The sequence below is a fragment of the Salpingoeca rosetta genome, assembly GCF_000188695.1.
Source record: "Salpingoeca rosetta unplaced genomic scaffold supercont1.12, whole genome shotgun sequence".
Taxonomy (NCBI): Eukaryota; class Choanoflagellata; order Craspedida; family Salpingoecidae; genus Salpingoeca; species Salpingoeca rosetta.
Window position 1 is genome coordinate 915,944 of NW_004754922.1, and position 14,260 is coordinate 930,203.

The window sequence follows — 14,260 nt, forward strand, 5'->3', positions numbered from 1 at the left end:
ACACACACTTGGCACCATCAGGCGACATCGACGATTGAGCAGCAGACGTCTGAGATCAAGGATCTGCACGACAAAGTGGCTGCACTGGAGGCGTGTGTCAAGGAGCACGAGCAGCAGGCAATTGTCGACGAAGCAGAGCGGTAACAGCACATGAATGCAAGCACGCGTGACTTGGGACACTGTGGCGAGCAACCATGGTGGCAACATGTCGTATGTGGGTGCGCAGCAGTAGCTGTTTCTGTTTCCTTGTAGCTCTTCGCATCGATTCGTCATGCCTTTCGTTCTGTGTGTGGGCTCATGGCACATCAACTTGTTTTACAGGCGCCGCCTGCACAACATGGTGCAAGAGCTCAAGGGCAACGTGCGCGTGTTTTGTCGCGTGCGCCCCTTTCTCTCTGGCGAGGACGCATCAGCGGATGAACAGCCAGTCGCTTGCCTCGACGGCAAGGTGCGATGCTGATGCTGATGATGCCAGGCTGCTGTGTCATGACATGCGCGCCTTTGCCCTCTGTGCGATTGACGTCAAGTTGTGGACAAGCGTGCCGCACATGCAGAATGACGAGACATGACGTGACGTGAGTGCGGGGCTCACACCACATTCCCGTGTGTTTGCTTTTTGCCTTGCAGGAGGTGTCCGTGACTGGCGCCACAGGGCCGACGGCGACGTTTGCTTTCGACAAGGTGGGCATCAGCGCCACATGCACGTGTACAAGGGCGCGATCATCCACAACGCCGTGGAACAGACCAATACCCTTGCCAGCTGTGCATGCAGTGCCAACGTATTTTCATCAATCAAGCTCACTGTTCATCCTTCCGCAATGGTCCTTTGTTCCTGGCAGGTGTTTGACCGCGACAGCACACAAGCGCAAGTGTTTGAGGAGATTGAGCAGCTTGTGCAGTCCTCCATGGACGGCTACAACGTCTGCGTGTTTGCTTACGGCCAGGTTTGTTTCTCATGGGTGTGGAGTGTGTGTGTGTGTGTGGGGTGTGTGTGGAGGGGGGTTGTGTGTGTGTGTGTGTGTCTGTCTGTCTGTCTGTCTGTGTGTGTGTGCATTGGGGGGAGTGAGTGAGTGTGTGCTGTTGCTGTTGTTCTCGTGACTGACGGGCATATGGTCACACACTCACTTGATCGCAGACTGGAAGCGGCAAGACATACACCATGCTTGGCAGCGATGACGAGGGATCACGTGGCATGATCCCACGCGCTGTTGAACAGGTGCATCACATTGCAGTTATGTGTGTGTGTGCGGATACGTATGTTCTCATGTGCACATTTGCTTCCATTCTACCGCGACGCATCAATCTGCTCCACTCGGTTTTCCTCACATCTCACACACACTAGCACGCACACACTCACTCGCACGCACACACTCATTCGCACGCACACATTCACACGGACGACTGTGTCTGCAGCTTTTCCAGCGCCAAGCGGAGCTTGCTGCCAAGGGGTGGGAGTACACGTTCAAGGCCTCCATGCGGGAGATTTACAACGAGGAGCCACGTGACCTGCTTGCCACGCGGGGATCCGCCACCAAGCCAGTCATTTCCTGGACAGCGCCCGTCTCAAACCTTTCTGAGTTTGCCGTCACCGTTCCAGATGACGTGAGCGGCTGGAGTTTGGGGTGTAGTGTTGGAAATTGGTGTGTGGGGGGGGGGGGGGGGGGCGTGTGTGTGTGTGTGTGTGTGTGTGCGTTGTTTGATTGATTGTGTGCCTGTGCATGCGTTTGTTTGATGTTGTGTGCGTGTACGTGCGTGTGTGTCTGTATGTCTGTGTGTAGGAGCGTTCTGCGTCTTGTGCCAGTGTCCGTGGTACGTCTCTGTCAGTGTCCGTGGTACGTCTCTGTTAGTGCCCGTGGTACGTCTCTGTTAGTGCCCGTGGTACGTCTCTGTTAGTGCCCGTGGTACGTCGTCTCACTGCTCCTTGACGCACACCAACTCACAAGCAAGCGCCGTTGTCTTTGCCCCTCTCCTACTCCCTCCCCTCCACTCTCTTTCAGGTGCACGAGCTGCTTCAGCGTGCAGAGACCAACAGGAGGACGGCCAAGACGGCGATGAACGCACGCTCGTCCCGCAGCCACTCCGTCTTCCGCCTGCAGATTGCGGGTGAGAACAAGGCCGCGGGCGAGGTGTGCAACGCCACGCTCAACCTCATTGACCTGGCTGGCTCCGAGCGCATCAAGGTCTCCAAGGTGCAAGGAAAGGAGGAGAAAGAGGCCAAGTACATCAACAAGAGCCTGACCACCCTCAAGCGCGTCTTCACAAAGCTCTCCCAGAAGGCATCCATGAGAGTGAGGGGTGGGACGAGATGGGAAAGGGCGGAAGATGGGAAATATGGGAGAATCGGGGATTGAGGAGGGCGAGTGAGTGCAATGCATTTTGTGGTTGCGGTTGGCAATCGCTCACCTGTGTGATACATCTTGACTCCTGAATGCTTTCCACCCACCACTAGGATGGGCATGTGCCCTTCCGTGACTCCAAGCTGACCATGCTCCTCAAGGACTCCATGTGCAACAACAGCAAGTGGTGTGTGTGTGTGTGTGTGTGTGTGTGTGTGTGTGTGTGTGTGTGTGTGTGTGTGTGTGGGTGTGGGTGTGTGTGTTGTGTGTGTGTGTGTGTGTGTCTGTGTGTGTGTGTGTGCATGCTTGTGGATGTTTGCTTCTTCTTGTGTGTGCGCGCGCTATTGCCGTCACGCCATTGTTCACTCACCCTGTGTCCTCTGGAACTGGCTTCTTTGCAATGCAGCCTGATGTTTGTGAACGTGGCGCCCACAGCCGCGTCCGCCAGCGAGACAAAGAACAGCCTTCGCTTCGCTGCAGAGGTAACATAAACTGAGGGACAACGTGTGCTTCTCTTGGCAAGCTGGTGGTACGAGTGTGCGATTTTGCTGCTGGTACGAATTTGCCGTCTGGCTGATGTGATGCATTCACGATTCTCCTCTCTCCCCCCCTCCCTCCCCTCCCTCCTCAATCGTCAATCCACAATGTTGTTGACAGGCCAACAAGTGCCACCTCGGCACAGCACGTGCCAACAGTGGCACCTCCTCCAAGTAGACACCTCCAACAGCAACTTTGCCTGCCCCTTTTCTGAAGTCTTTGCATGGTGGTGGTGGTGGTGGTGGTGGTGGTGGTGGTGGTGTTGTTGTTGTTGCTTAAGTTGTTGTTGTTTAAGTTGTTGTTGTTTAAGTTGTTGTTGTTTAAGTTGTTGTTGTTGTTGTTGTTGTTTAAGTTGTTTCAGTTGCTGTTGCTGTTGTTGTTCAGAAAACCCTGTGGTGGTGGTGGTGGTGGTTGCATGTGGTGAGTTCTTGCGTTTTACGTTGGTGACAACCTCGTAAACACTTAAAACAGCAGATAAACACTTAAACAGTAGAATGAGAGGAGCAGGAGAGGGTGTTGAACGATGTGATTGGGGGAGAAAGGATATCTCGAGTAGGTGCTGAGTGAGTGGCGCAGATTTGCAAACAATTGCATGTGCCACATGACCTTAGGTCACAGTGTCTGCCTCTTTGACACGGGTCCGTGCACATGCTTCCTGCTTGTACGACCAAGCCGTGGGCTTTGCTGCGGTTCGTGCATGCTTTGCTCAGACACTCACTTGTTTGGCTCGAAACTCATGCGAAAACATCCAAGAATTATCCACAACCACAACCACCAGCAGACCAGCAACGCTGCAAACAAAAACAAACACGGCGCGCTGACCTTCCGACTTTGTGCTCTTCTTCTCTTCTTGGTCTCCTCCCTTGCTTGGAGTATGGTGACGAGAAGAAGACCTGGATGCCTGCAGGCACGTGCGTTACTGCCTTTCATGATGCTAGTCCTTGAGCTGCTGGCGGCAGTGTGCTGGATGCCGTTCACCATCTCGGGTGAGGTGGTGATGGTTGAGGATGAAGCTGGTGCCTTCCACGTCAACACCAGCGATACCATGAACCAGCCCGTGTTTGTGAACGGCATGAATGTGCATGAGACGCTCAGCACGCTGATGAGCGCCGTCTCGGTGCAGCAGAGCGCTATCAATGTACAGCAGAGCTTGCACGCTGAACTCTGCCAGGTTGCGAGGCGTGCCGATATGTTAGGGCAGCTTGGATCACGAGGTGGGAAGTGGGTTGGCGGCGTGCTGGCCAACAACGGTTTAATCTACGCTGCGCCATACAACTCGCCTTCCGTGCTCATTATCAATCCGAGCACAAACACCGTTGATACGACCACAATCTCCGTGCTCCTTGAGAATGGTGCGAAGTGGGCGGGTGCGGTGTTGGCGCACAACGGCTTCGTCTACATGTTTGCGTCAACACAAGCAACCATGCTCATCGTCGACCCGGACACCAACACCACTGACACATCGAGTATCCACTCGCTGGGCTCCGGCGTCGCCAAATGGCGGAGCGGTGTTGTGGCCAGCAATGGCCTCATCTTCGGCATCCCCTCTTTTGCAACGTCTGTGCTAATTGTTGACCCGGAGACCAATGTCGCCGACCTCACCACGCTCTCTGGGCTGTCGAACCATGAATTCAAGTGGTATGGCGGTGTACAGGCAGACACCGACCTCATATACTGCATTCCCGTGACGGCGTCCTCTGTCCTCGTCATCAATCCAGAGTTGCTCACGATGGACCTCACCACATTGGCTGGTTTTGACACGGGCTACAAGTGGCGCGGGGGCGTGCTTGCAGGCAACGGTCTCATCTACGCCGTCCCGTCTCGCTCTGCGATGGCCCTTATCATTGACCCAGCCACCAACGCCAGCCGCCAGCACCCAGTCACGGAGCGAACCAGCTTTGGACAGTGGCTTGGCGCTGTGCTTGCACCCAACGCCAACATCATCGGCATCCCATACGACTCGTCATCTGTTCTCATCTTCGACACCACCACCACCAGCATCAGCGACACCACGACCATCAACGATCTTGAAGAAGGAGGCACCAAGTGGTGGGACGGAGTGCTCGCTCCGAACGGCCTCGTCTATGGTATTCCATTCAACGCCGAATCTGTCCTCGTCATCGACCCAGGGTGCTGATGTGTGGGGAGGGTGTGTGTGTGTTGTCGATGTGTGTTTGTGTGTGTGTGTGTGTGTGTGTGTGTGTGTGTGTGTGTGTGTGTGTGTGTGTGTGTGTGTGTGGTTGGGAAGGCTGTACACCCTTTCTGCCCTTTCCTGTTCCCCCATCCACTCGTTACCTTCCACATGGCGGGATTTTTCGTGAGCATGAACCACCTGTGTCATCACACTTGCTATGCGATTGCGTTGGCTCCATGTCCTTGGCCTCTCCTTCTCTCCTCCCAGCGAGTGTCTGCGTGTTACCCTGTTGTTGTTCGCCTGGATGCTCCCTTGCGCTGGTTGCTGGATCTCCTTTTCTTCCTCTTGTTTTTGTTGTGAGTGAACGCGACGGCAACCTGCTTGGGAAAGAGCACGACAGAGGACGAGAGAGGAGTTGGCCGCTTGTGTTGTCGAGGCTCGCGCGTTTTGATTTGAGTTGAGAATGCCAACAGCGGTGAGGGAAGCGGCAACAGGGGAGCACACACACACGCACGCACACGCTCACACTCAGGTACTCATTCACATATACGCACTCACACACACACACATCCGCCTCAACAGCCACACAGCTGCCCAGCATTTGCCATCGCCTTCCGTGCGGTGAACAGCTTACACGGTGGTCTAACCGTCATTTGCAAGTGTTTCTTTTACGGACGATGAGGCGGGGTGCTGTCAAGGCTCCCATCCCTTAGACCCTACAGCTCAACTGTAGAGTAGATGACAGACACAAACACGTGACAGGAGACCTCGAGACCTCATTCCTGTGTACATCGCCTTTGGTTGCTTGGGCGTGTGTGATGACCAGCATTTAGAGCATTTGCCACAAGGGTGTGAGTGATGTGACGCTGTTATGCTGTTATGGCACTCCACAACACACACACACACGCGCGCGCGCGCACACACACACACACACACACACACACACACACACACACACACACACACACACGGATTCAAATCCCGCGGTTCTCCCCTGTGAAATCTTACAATAACTTTCCACAACTTATGTACCTTTTTTTTTTCCCCCACCCATCGCGCACGCGAGACCCACACCGCCAGCACACTGCTCTGCCACCTCGTCCCCTCATTGTGACAACACCACACCACACGCAGCAACACCAGCACCGCCACCATGAGGTTCGCGCGTGTTGTTCTTGTTGCTGTTGTCGCTGATGTTGTTGTTGTTGATGATGATGTGATGTGAACCCAGCACTGCAGAGGCACGCAAACGCACACACGCACACACACGCACAACACAACACAACACAACCCAACACAACTTTAGACATCAGGCACATTGTGCCCTTGTTGTCTGCTGTTGCTGTTGCTGTTGTTGCTTGTGGTGTTGCTGGTGGTGTTGTTGTTGCTGCTGCTGTCTCTGTTGCTGTTGTGGCAAGTGTGCACTATTGGAGAAGGGAGGGCCTCTTCACACTCTTTATGGTTGTGAATGCCCGCGGGTTGTTGTGCGCTGTCTTCGAATCTCTGTTGCTCGCGCTTCCTGCGCTTGTCTCTTTTTTGGTTGTGGTTGATGGCCTCTCTTTGTTCTCCAAGCCCCCCCCCCCCTTGTTCTCCTGCTCCCTGTTCTTCTGCCCCCTGTTCTTCTGGTGCCTCCCACCTTTATTTATTTCTTGCGTGATGACGAGAAGTTGGTACCTTGTCTCTCTCTGAATTGGTTGTGCACTGTCCTTGGCTCAAAGTGCGACATCATGATGAGAAGACAAGTTGCCTTCTGCTTTGTTGTTGCAAGTGTTTTATGTGTGTGGTGGCTTCACCAACACCACCGTCTTTTGTTTCCCCGGTTGTTGTTGTCGAATGACTTCTTGTTCTTCCTCCCCAATGTGTTTCGCGCATGCACTTGTGTCGGCTCACTTGTTCTCCTGCTCTGTGTGTGTGTGTGTTTGCGTGCTTGTCTTCATTCCACTTGACAGCAAGGTTTCCCGCGACACCTACGAAGAGGCGATCCAGGCCCTCCTCAAGCACTCCCTCAAGGACAAGAAGGTTTGTTGTTGTGTGTGTGCGCGTGTGCGTGTGCATGTGTGCGTGCGTGTGTGTGTTGTGCTTGTACACTCGCCACTCCACGAGCCCTTGTCTTTCTTTCGTCTTTGCTTGCTTCGTCCTGAACTCATTCTCTCAACTTCCCCTCTTCTCACATCGCTTTTTGTCTCACTGCCACCACAGCGCAAGTTCCGCGAGACGGTTGAGCTTCAGGTTATGCTGAAGAACTACGATCCCTCCCGTGACAAGCGCTTCAGCGGCACCGTGCGTCTGCCCGGCATTGCCCGCCCTGGCATGAAGGTGTGCGTGCTCGGTGACGATGCTCACTGCGACGAGGCCAAGGCCGCCGACATTCCCTGCATGGACGTCGACTCCCTCAAGAAGCTCAAGAAGAACAAGAAGCTCGTCAAGAAGCTGGGTACGAGTGTGTGTGTGGTTGTGTGAGTGAGTGTGTGAGTGAGTGTGTGTGTGGTTGTGTGTGGTTGTGTGAGCGAGTGTGTTTGTAACTCTGTGTGTGTGTGTGTGTGCGTTTGTCTGTGTTTGTGTGTGAGCGAATGTTTTGTACACTTTGCTTTGTTTCTTTCCCTCCTTCCCCCTCTCCCCCACTCTCCTCCCCCATCTTCCCGCCTCCTCAAACACCACAACCAGCCTTCCGTCTTGGCCCGACATATCCCATGTCGAGATGCCATTTCTTTGTGCATGGGAGAGTTACGTTGTCATACGTTGAGTATGCGGCGTTCATTCGTCCGTTGGCGCTGCTTAATAAGTCTGACTATACTCTCCATCCTTCAAACCTTTGAAGTTTTGTCTATGTCCATCCTTCCCTCCTCCTTCAATTCAATTCCCTTGCACACTTGAACGATCCTTTGTCCTGTCTCCCCTCGACGCATGCATCCCCTTTCACCTCACTCACCCCAACCAAACACACACACACACACGCACACACACACACGCACACACACACACTCCTTACCCCCCACCCCATCCCCAAAACCACAGCCAAGCAGTACGATGCGTTCCTTGCGTCGTCGAAGCTTCTGAAGCAGCTGCCTCGTATCCTTGGGCCTGGCCTCAACAAGGCCGGCAAGTTCCCCTCCCCCGTCTCGCACGAGGAGAAGCTGCCCGAGAAGGTTGACGAGCTCAAGGCTACCGTCAAGTTCCAGATGAAGAAGGTGCTCACGCTCGGTGTCGCCATTGGTCACGTCGACATGTCCGAGGAGGAGCTCATCACCAACTCCATCCAGGCCGTCAACTTCCTCGTCTCCCTCCTCAAGAAGGTTTGTTGTGCTGGCAAGTGGTGGTGGGGTTGTGTGTGTGTGTGGTGTGTGTGTGTGAGTGTGTGAGTGTGTTTACCTACTTGTGGTTACTTTTGCGTGCGTATTGTTGTGCTTCCTTTTGCGTCCATACTGTTGTGCTGCCTTTTGAGAACATGCGCACCTGTGCCAATCAGTGCTCTTTCCTTCTTGTTCACACCCTTCTTCCTCCTCACCACCAACTCATCCCCCCCCCCAATCACACGCTCTCCTTGCCATCACATCCCCACAGAACTGGCAGAACGTGCGCTCCCTCAACATCAAGAGCACCATGGGCCCTCCCCAGCGCATCTACTAAGCAGATGCTGCTCTTTGGTGTGATGTCACCCTTTTCTTGACTGCACGTGTTATGCTAAGCAACCCTCTCCCTCCCAATTACAAGACCCCCGAACAGAGAGAAGGCGATTGCCGTGTGTATGGCGTGTATCTGTCTATGAGAGGAACGAAGCGAGCAAACGCAAGAACAAAGACAGATGTGCGTGCAGCGAGGGTAACACAACGGAAGCGGCCACAGCGGGAGAACAATGCCATGTGCAGCCGCGTTGGTAGGACAAGCGTGGCATGAATACACAAGCACGCCACCTCAACGAGGATCAGCAAGCTGGCGTCAGGTACAGAGGTGCGGGTGCTTGGCGTGAATGCGCGCGGTAAATGCCGTGACGGTAGCAGCGGGAACGTTGAGGTCGAAGGAGAGCTGGGAGAAGACAGGCATCTCCATGAGGAGGATGTCGTGCCGCGCCAGCCGCCACTTGTCCTCGCACGCCTTGAACAACGGCTGCAGCCGCTGCTTGACAATGGACGGGCGGGCGGTGCAGTTGAACTTGAAGGCGAGCAGTAGGCAGCATGCCGGGATGAGCTTGCGCGTGGGCTTGGTCACCCACCGCTTTAGCACAAGGTGCTCAAAGTAGTAGTGGGCAAACGCCACCGTCGACACCTCCATCTTGCACTGCACGAGAAACACATGGGATGGCATGTGCGTGCGTGCGCGCGTGCGTGTGTGTGTGTGTGTGCGTGCGTGTGTGTGTGAGTTTGTGCGTGTGAGTATGTGCGTGTGTATGAGGGGAGTGAGTAGGTGAGCGAGTTCGTGTGTGAGCGAGTGAGGGAGTGAATGTTAGTGAGTGAGTGGGTGAGCGTGTGAGTGGGTGAGCGTGTGTGAATGTGCGCGTGAGTGAATGTGCGCGTGAGTGAGATAGACATTGTGTGTTCGCGTGTTCGTGTGTTCGTGTGTGTGTGTGTGTGTGTGTGTGTGGTGTGTGTGTGTGTGGGTGTGTGTGTGTGTGTGTGTGGGTGAGAGGTGGACATTGTGTTAATGTGTGTGTTTGTGTTTACAAACGTCGCAGCTTCAAGGTTGCAACTATGTGGTACGCCCACCCTGAGGACTTACAATGCACACACCACCTCCACCTCACACATGAATACCAACGCACCATGTCGCAGCCAATCTCCACCATGTCGCGCTTGAGACTGCGCAGCTTGGAGAGGGTGAGTTGAATGTCTGGGAAGCGTTCACGGAAGCTCTCGTTGAGCGCCTCTTTGAGTTCCGCCGGCGTCACATAGTGGCTGATGGACACCGTGTATGACTTGAGGGACAGCATCTTCTGGTGCCTTCCGTGGTGCAGGAACGGGTCGTCGAGCGTGGCGTGATCGTGCACTTGCGGCATGTCCCGCAGCTGCTTCTCGTAGCTCTTTGTCTTGCGCACGGGCTTGATCTCGAACTTGTCGGCTGTGTTGTGTGTAAACGTCAGGTACGTTTGCGTGTGTGTGTGTGTGTGTCAGTATGAATCACCAAGGTGAGGGCGTAGGCACAGCTTTGCACGAACAACATCTCTTCAAACTCTCAATCACCACCACACACACGCACGTACACACACACGCGCGCACACACACACACACACACACACACACACACACACACACACACACACACACACACACACACACAAAAACTCGCACGCACACACACACACACACGAAAACTCGCACGCACAACACATACACACACACACAACACATACACAACACACACACACACGCCAACACCAACAACACATACACGTAAATGCTCACCCTGCTTGGCTTTTTCGAGGCGTCGGCGCTTCTTGTGACGTGTGTCACGTGCGGGAAGTAGGCTAAAAGCGGCGAGTGGCATACCGCCGCGCGGGCTTGTGACGAGCACGCGGGTGTTCACCAGCAGCTCTGCGTTGGTCTTCACGTCCGACACAAACGTGACCTTCGGCATGGCCTTTGATGGCCGCGTGCTGCTGCGTGCCTGCGACGTGGACGACGTTGCGAAAGCATCACGCAGCCGTTCCATGTCTCCACTTGTCAAGCGCCTGCGCCGGCGCTGCGACTGCTGGTGCTGTGACGTGAGATCGGTGCCGTCAGATGCAAGCAGGTCGGTGGCTGCCATGCCCATGAAAGAATGGCGGGTGCTGGCATGTCCTGATTTCGGCCGCTGCGGCTGCTGTCTGCGCACAAGCGCGGTCTCTGCATCCTCATGGTCGTACTCGGAGTCGCTTGCCCCGAGAACAGGCTCATCCTCATCCCCTGTCAGCGAAATCCCCGCCAAGAACGCCGTCCCATCTCTGCGTATCCTCTCCACACCCCGCGCCCGCAACACATTCGCCATCTCTGCTTCTCTCCTCTTCTGCTTCTGCTGTGCCTTGAATCGACGAAAAATAGCTCAAATCATTCATCAGAATTCTACAACCGCACTGCCGCTGTGGAGCGACACAAACAAACACGATAGCCAGCAGCACACCCACACATACACCAGCCACCAACCAACCAACCGCCATGTCCATGTCCATATCGTTCTCGCGGAGCTCCAAGAAGTACCGCGAAGGCGTAAGTGCAAGTGGCGTGTGTCATGGCATGTGTGCTTGTGTGTGTGCTTGTGTGTGTGTGCGCGCGCGTGGTCGCGTCTTGAATGTCTGCTGTTTGGTTTGTTGTTCAGGCTGTTCCCTCGCTTGCTTACTTGCTTGATGCTGTGCACTCATGTTGGTGGTGTGTGTGTGTGTGTGTGTGTGTGTGTTTGGCAGGAGCTGTTGCGAGGTACATTGAACATTGACAGCAAAGGGCTCAGTTACAATGGCATCAGCTTGTACTTGGAGGGATCAGTGAGGTTCGTCAACAGAGAGAGGCGTTGCGTTCATGTACTTGTGTGCGTTCATGTACTTGTGTGTGTGTTCATGTGTGCGTGCGTGTGTGCAGTTGCATTGCATTCGTGTTCGTGCGTGACTTATCCTTCCCCACATGGCACGTATGCCCTTGCTGTCTTTCTTATCCACACACTTGTCCGTGTCCTGTTCTTCCTGCACCAGTTTGCAACTGAGTGCGAAGAACGTTGGGTTGTTTGAAGCTTTTTACAACTCGATCAAACCGGTTCAGGTGAGCACACAACCCACCCACCTTGCGAATATGTGTGTGTGTGTGTTTGAACAAACATACTCCGTGCCTGTGTGTATGCTGCTTCGCCAAGCCCCCCCCCCCGGTCTGATCAAATCAGCTCACATGTTTTTGTTGCTGTGGATTTGCCGCACTCCTGTAAAAACAACACACTCTACATCCATCCCCATCCCCTCCGAAGCTCATCAGCGCGTCGCTGGATCTGCGCAAAGCTGGCAAACTGAATGCAGGTCAGAACACGCCCTTCCGCTCGTGCAGCCAACCAATCAACTCACCACATGCACGCTTGCTCTTCTTGTTCACGGTTATCGTGTGCTGTGTTTTGTGCCTCACACGCCTGTCAACACATCTCACCACCCCGCTTCCCTCCCTACTTTTCCTTCTTCTCGGTCCTATAATGCAGGCGTAACGTCGATACCGTTTGAGATTCCGCTCAAGGCAAAGCCGGGGCAGAAGCTGTATGAAACATACCACGGCGTCTTCATCAGCATCCAGGTGACGTGAACTGCAGGTGGCTGATGGATGGGGTGTCGTGCTTTGGGTGGTGGTTGTTGTGGATGAGGCAATGATGTCTGTGGACGGATCGTGGCGGCGACCGTACAGATCACACACGCACACACACACACATGCACACGTGTCGTTTCCGCACCTCGTCCACCTTGGTGGTTCATTCATTCATTCATTCATTCATTCATTCATTCATTCATTCATTCATTCATTCATTCATTCATTCATGCCTTCATGCCTTCATTCATTCATTCATTCATTCATGTGTGTGTGTGTGCAGTATGTTCTGCGGGCGGAGCTGAAGCGGTCTGCGTTCTCAAAGGACCTGCAGACAAAGGCGGAATTCTTTGTGGAGGCGTTGGCACCACGCACAGACTCAGACCCCGTGCGTACCCGAGTGTATGTCTGCATGAACTCGTAGGGGCGTGTACGTTTGTTTGGATGCGTACGCGACCCATCCATATGTGCGCACGTGCGCATCCATGTGCATGTGCTTGCGCACTTGCATGCACGCAAATGTACATGTGTGAGCACGCACGTGTCCTTGGATACATGTTCTGTACTCATGTCATCAACAACTGCCATGCGCAGGTGAAGTTCAGCATTACACCAGAGTCGCTGGACAATGCAAAGACGCGGGCCGATATTCCGAAGTTCCTCATTGACGGACACATCGACCACCCAACCTGCGACATTGCGCAGCCGTTCACGGGCGAGGTGCGTGGCGTGCGTGTTTCACTTAGCAGCATCCGGCCGGGGGGGGGGGGAGAGGGAGAGTTTGAGAAGCAAGGGGAGGTTCAACACGGAAGAGTTGTTTCGAATCGTGCAGTGCATGTGATGATTAATCTTGAGTCAACGTGGTAGCGGTGAAGTCGCTGCTTGCAGTCCACCCCGCTCGCTCCTCTGCCCACTCAATCACACACGCGCATATATTGCTTGCCTGCGTGCACACACGTGTCAATGCATTGCATAATTCAGATTGTCGTGCGGCGGTCGGAGCTGCCCATCAAATCCATCGAACTGCAACTCGTGCGCGTGGAGACGTGCGGATGTGCAGAGGGATACGCCAGCGACCGTGAGTCGTGGCAGTTGACGTGCTTGTGCTGGCAGTGGTGGTGGTGTTGAGAAGCATGGTGGAAATTGAAGGTGCTAGCAATGGTGGTGGCGGTGTTATCAATAAGCACGGTGATGATGGGGTTTTGTTGCGGCGCTGGCAGCTCGGAGCAACTGCTACTCCTGTTGTCTTGATGTGGTAACTGGCTGTTGTCCTCACGCTACACTGGCCCCCCCCAAACACGCGTCCACCTTGCGCCATGTGCACATGACCTCTCGCTGTGCAGCGACGGAGATCCAGAACATCCAAGTTGCGGAGGGCGACGTTGCCCGCGATTTCGCCGTTCCGCTCTACATGACATTCCCGCGCCTCTTCACCTGCCCATCCCTCCTCACCCCAAACTTCAAGATTGGTGCGCTGTGCTGTGTTGTGTTGTGTTGCACTTGTGTTGTGTTGTACTTGTGTTGTGTTGTACAACCTATTCGCGCTTGTTGTGTGCTTGTTTTCTGGTCTCGAGTTGCTCACCACTACCGTCATCACCACCACCACCGCCGCCGCCCATGGACCAACTGCAGAGTTTGAGGTGAATCTGGTCGTTGTGTTTGTGAGCGGAGACGTCATTTCAGAAAACTTTCCCGTCAAACTCCTGCGACACACGGTGAGCACACGCTGGCATGGACATGGCCAGTTGTTGGCGAGGGGATGATGTGGGGAGGACCGTGGAACTGCTTCGTGTTGGCCTCAGTTGCATCACCTAGCTCACACACACACACACACACACGCACACACACACACACACACACACACACACACACACACACACACACACACACACACACACACACACACACACACACACACACACACACACACACACACACGTTCACAGCCCACAAAGTAGCTGCAGAAATCGTCTTGCTTCTTCTTCCCTTTGTGTTTCTGTTTGTCATTTGTC

At 54.3% G+C, this 14,260-nt stretch overlaps 5 protein-coding genes across 5 annotated transcripts in view; 4 read left to right on the forward strand and 1 right to left on the reverse strand.

Moving 5' to 3' along the window:
- The window catches only part of PTSG_05273 (carboxy terminal motor kinesin), a gene marked incomplete at both ends in the record, with an annotated part of 5,351 nt that extends 2,301 nt beyond the window's left edge, over positions 1-3,050 (forward strand). The window contains 9 exons of the mRNA XM_004993791.1: positions 22-140; positions 322-448; positions 744-944; positions 1,136-1,216; positions 1,414-1,602; positions 1,998-2,288; positions 2,450-2,523; positions 2,743-2,818; positions 2,994-3,050. Coding sequence (XP_004993848.1) covers positions 22-140; positions 322-448; positions 744-944; positions 1,136-1,216; positions 1,414-1,602; positions 1,998-2,288; positions 2,450-2,523; positions 2,743-2,818; positions 2,994-3,050 — 1,215 coding nt within the window. The remainder of the gene's footprint in view (positions 1-21; positions 141-321; positions 449-743; positions 945-1,135; positions 1,217-1,413; positions 1,603-1,997; positions 2,289-2,449; positions 2,524-2,742; positions 2,819-2,993) is intronic.
- Positions 3,051-3,648: 598 nt separating this feature from the next.
- Positions 3,649-5,052, forward strand: PTSG_05274 (uncharacterized protein). The gene is made up of 2 exons (XM_004993792.1): positions 3,649-3,784; positions 3,812-5,052. The coding sequence occupies exons 1-2, from the start codon at positions 3,748-3,750 to the stop codon at positions 5,008-5,010; spliced, it is 1,236 nt and encodes a 411-aa protein (XP_004993849.1). The 5' UTR covers positions 3,649-3,747; the 3' UTR covers positions 5,011-5,052.
- A 1,005-nt stretch (positions 5,053-6,057) lies between these two features.
- Positions 6,058-8,786, forward strand: PTSG_05275 (60S ribosomal protein L10a). Its single transcript, XM_004993793.1, has 5 exons — positions 6,058-6,165; positions 6,957-7,026; positions 7,207-7,441; positions 8,023-8,300; positions 8,569-8,786. The coding sequence occupies exons 1-5, from the start codon at positions 6,161-6,163 to the stop codon at positions 8,632-8,634; spliced, it is 654 nt and encodes a 217-aa protein (XP_004993850.1). The 5' UTR covers positions 6,058-6,160; the 3' UTR covers positions 8,635-8,786.
- PTSG_05276 (uncharacterized protein) lies at positions 8,726-10,998 on the reverse strand. Its single transcript, XM_004993794.1, has 3 exons — positions 10,404-10,998; positions 9,764-10,059; positions 8,726-9,282 (listed from the first exon to the last, which is right to left on the reverse strand). The coding sequence occupies exons 1-3, from the start codon at positions 10,963-10,965 to the stop codon at positions 8,944-8,946; spliced, it is 1,197 nt and encodes a 398-aa protein (XP_004993851.1). The 5' UTR covers positions 10,966-10,998; the 3' UTR covers positions 8,726-8,943.
- A 36-nt stretch (positions 10,999-11,034) lies between these two features.
- Positions 11,035-14,206, forward strand: PTSG_05277 (down syndrome critical region protein 3; the record flags this gene model as incomplete). Its single annotated transcript, XM_004993795.1, has 11 exons — positions 11,035-11,183; positions 11,378-11,460; positions 11,660-11,726; positions 11,926-11,974; positions 12,148-12,239; positions 12,532-12,636; positions 12,843-12,968; positions 13,230-13,326; positions 13,592-13,717; positions 13,881-13,963; positions 14,195-14,206. Exons 1-11 carry the CDS (start codon positions 11,133-11,135, stop codon positions 14,204-14,206), a joined length of 891 nt encoding a protein of 296 aa, XP_004993852.1. The 5' UTR covers positions 11,035-11,132.
- Between the last annotated feature and the right edge of the window lie 54 nt (positions 14,207-14,260).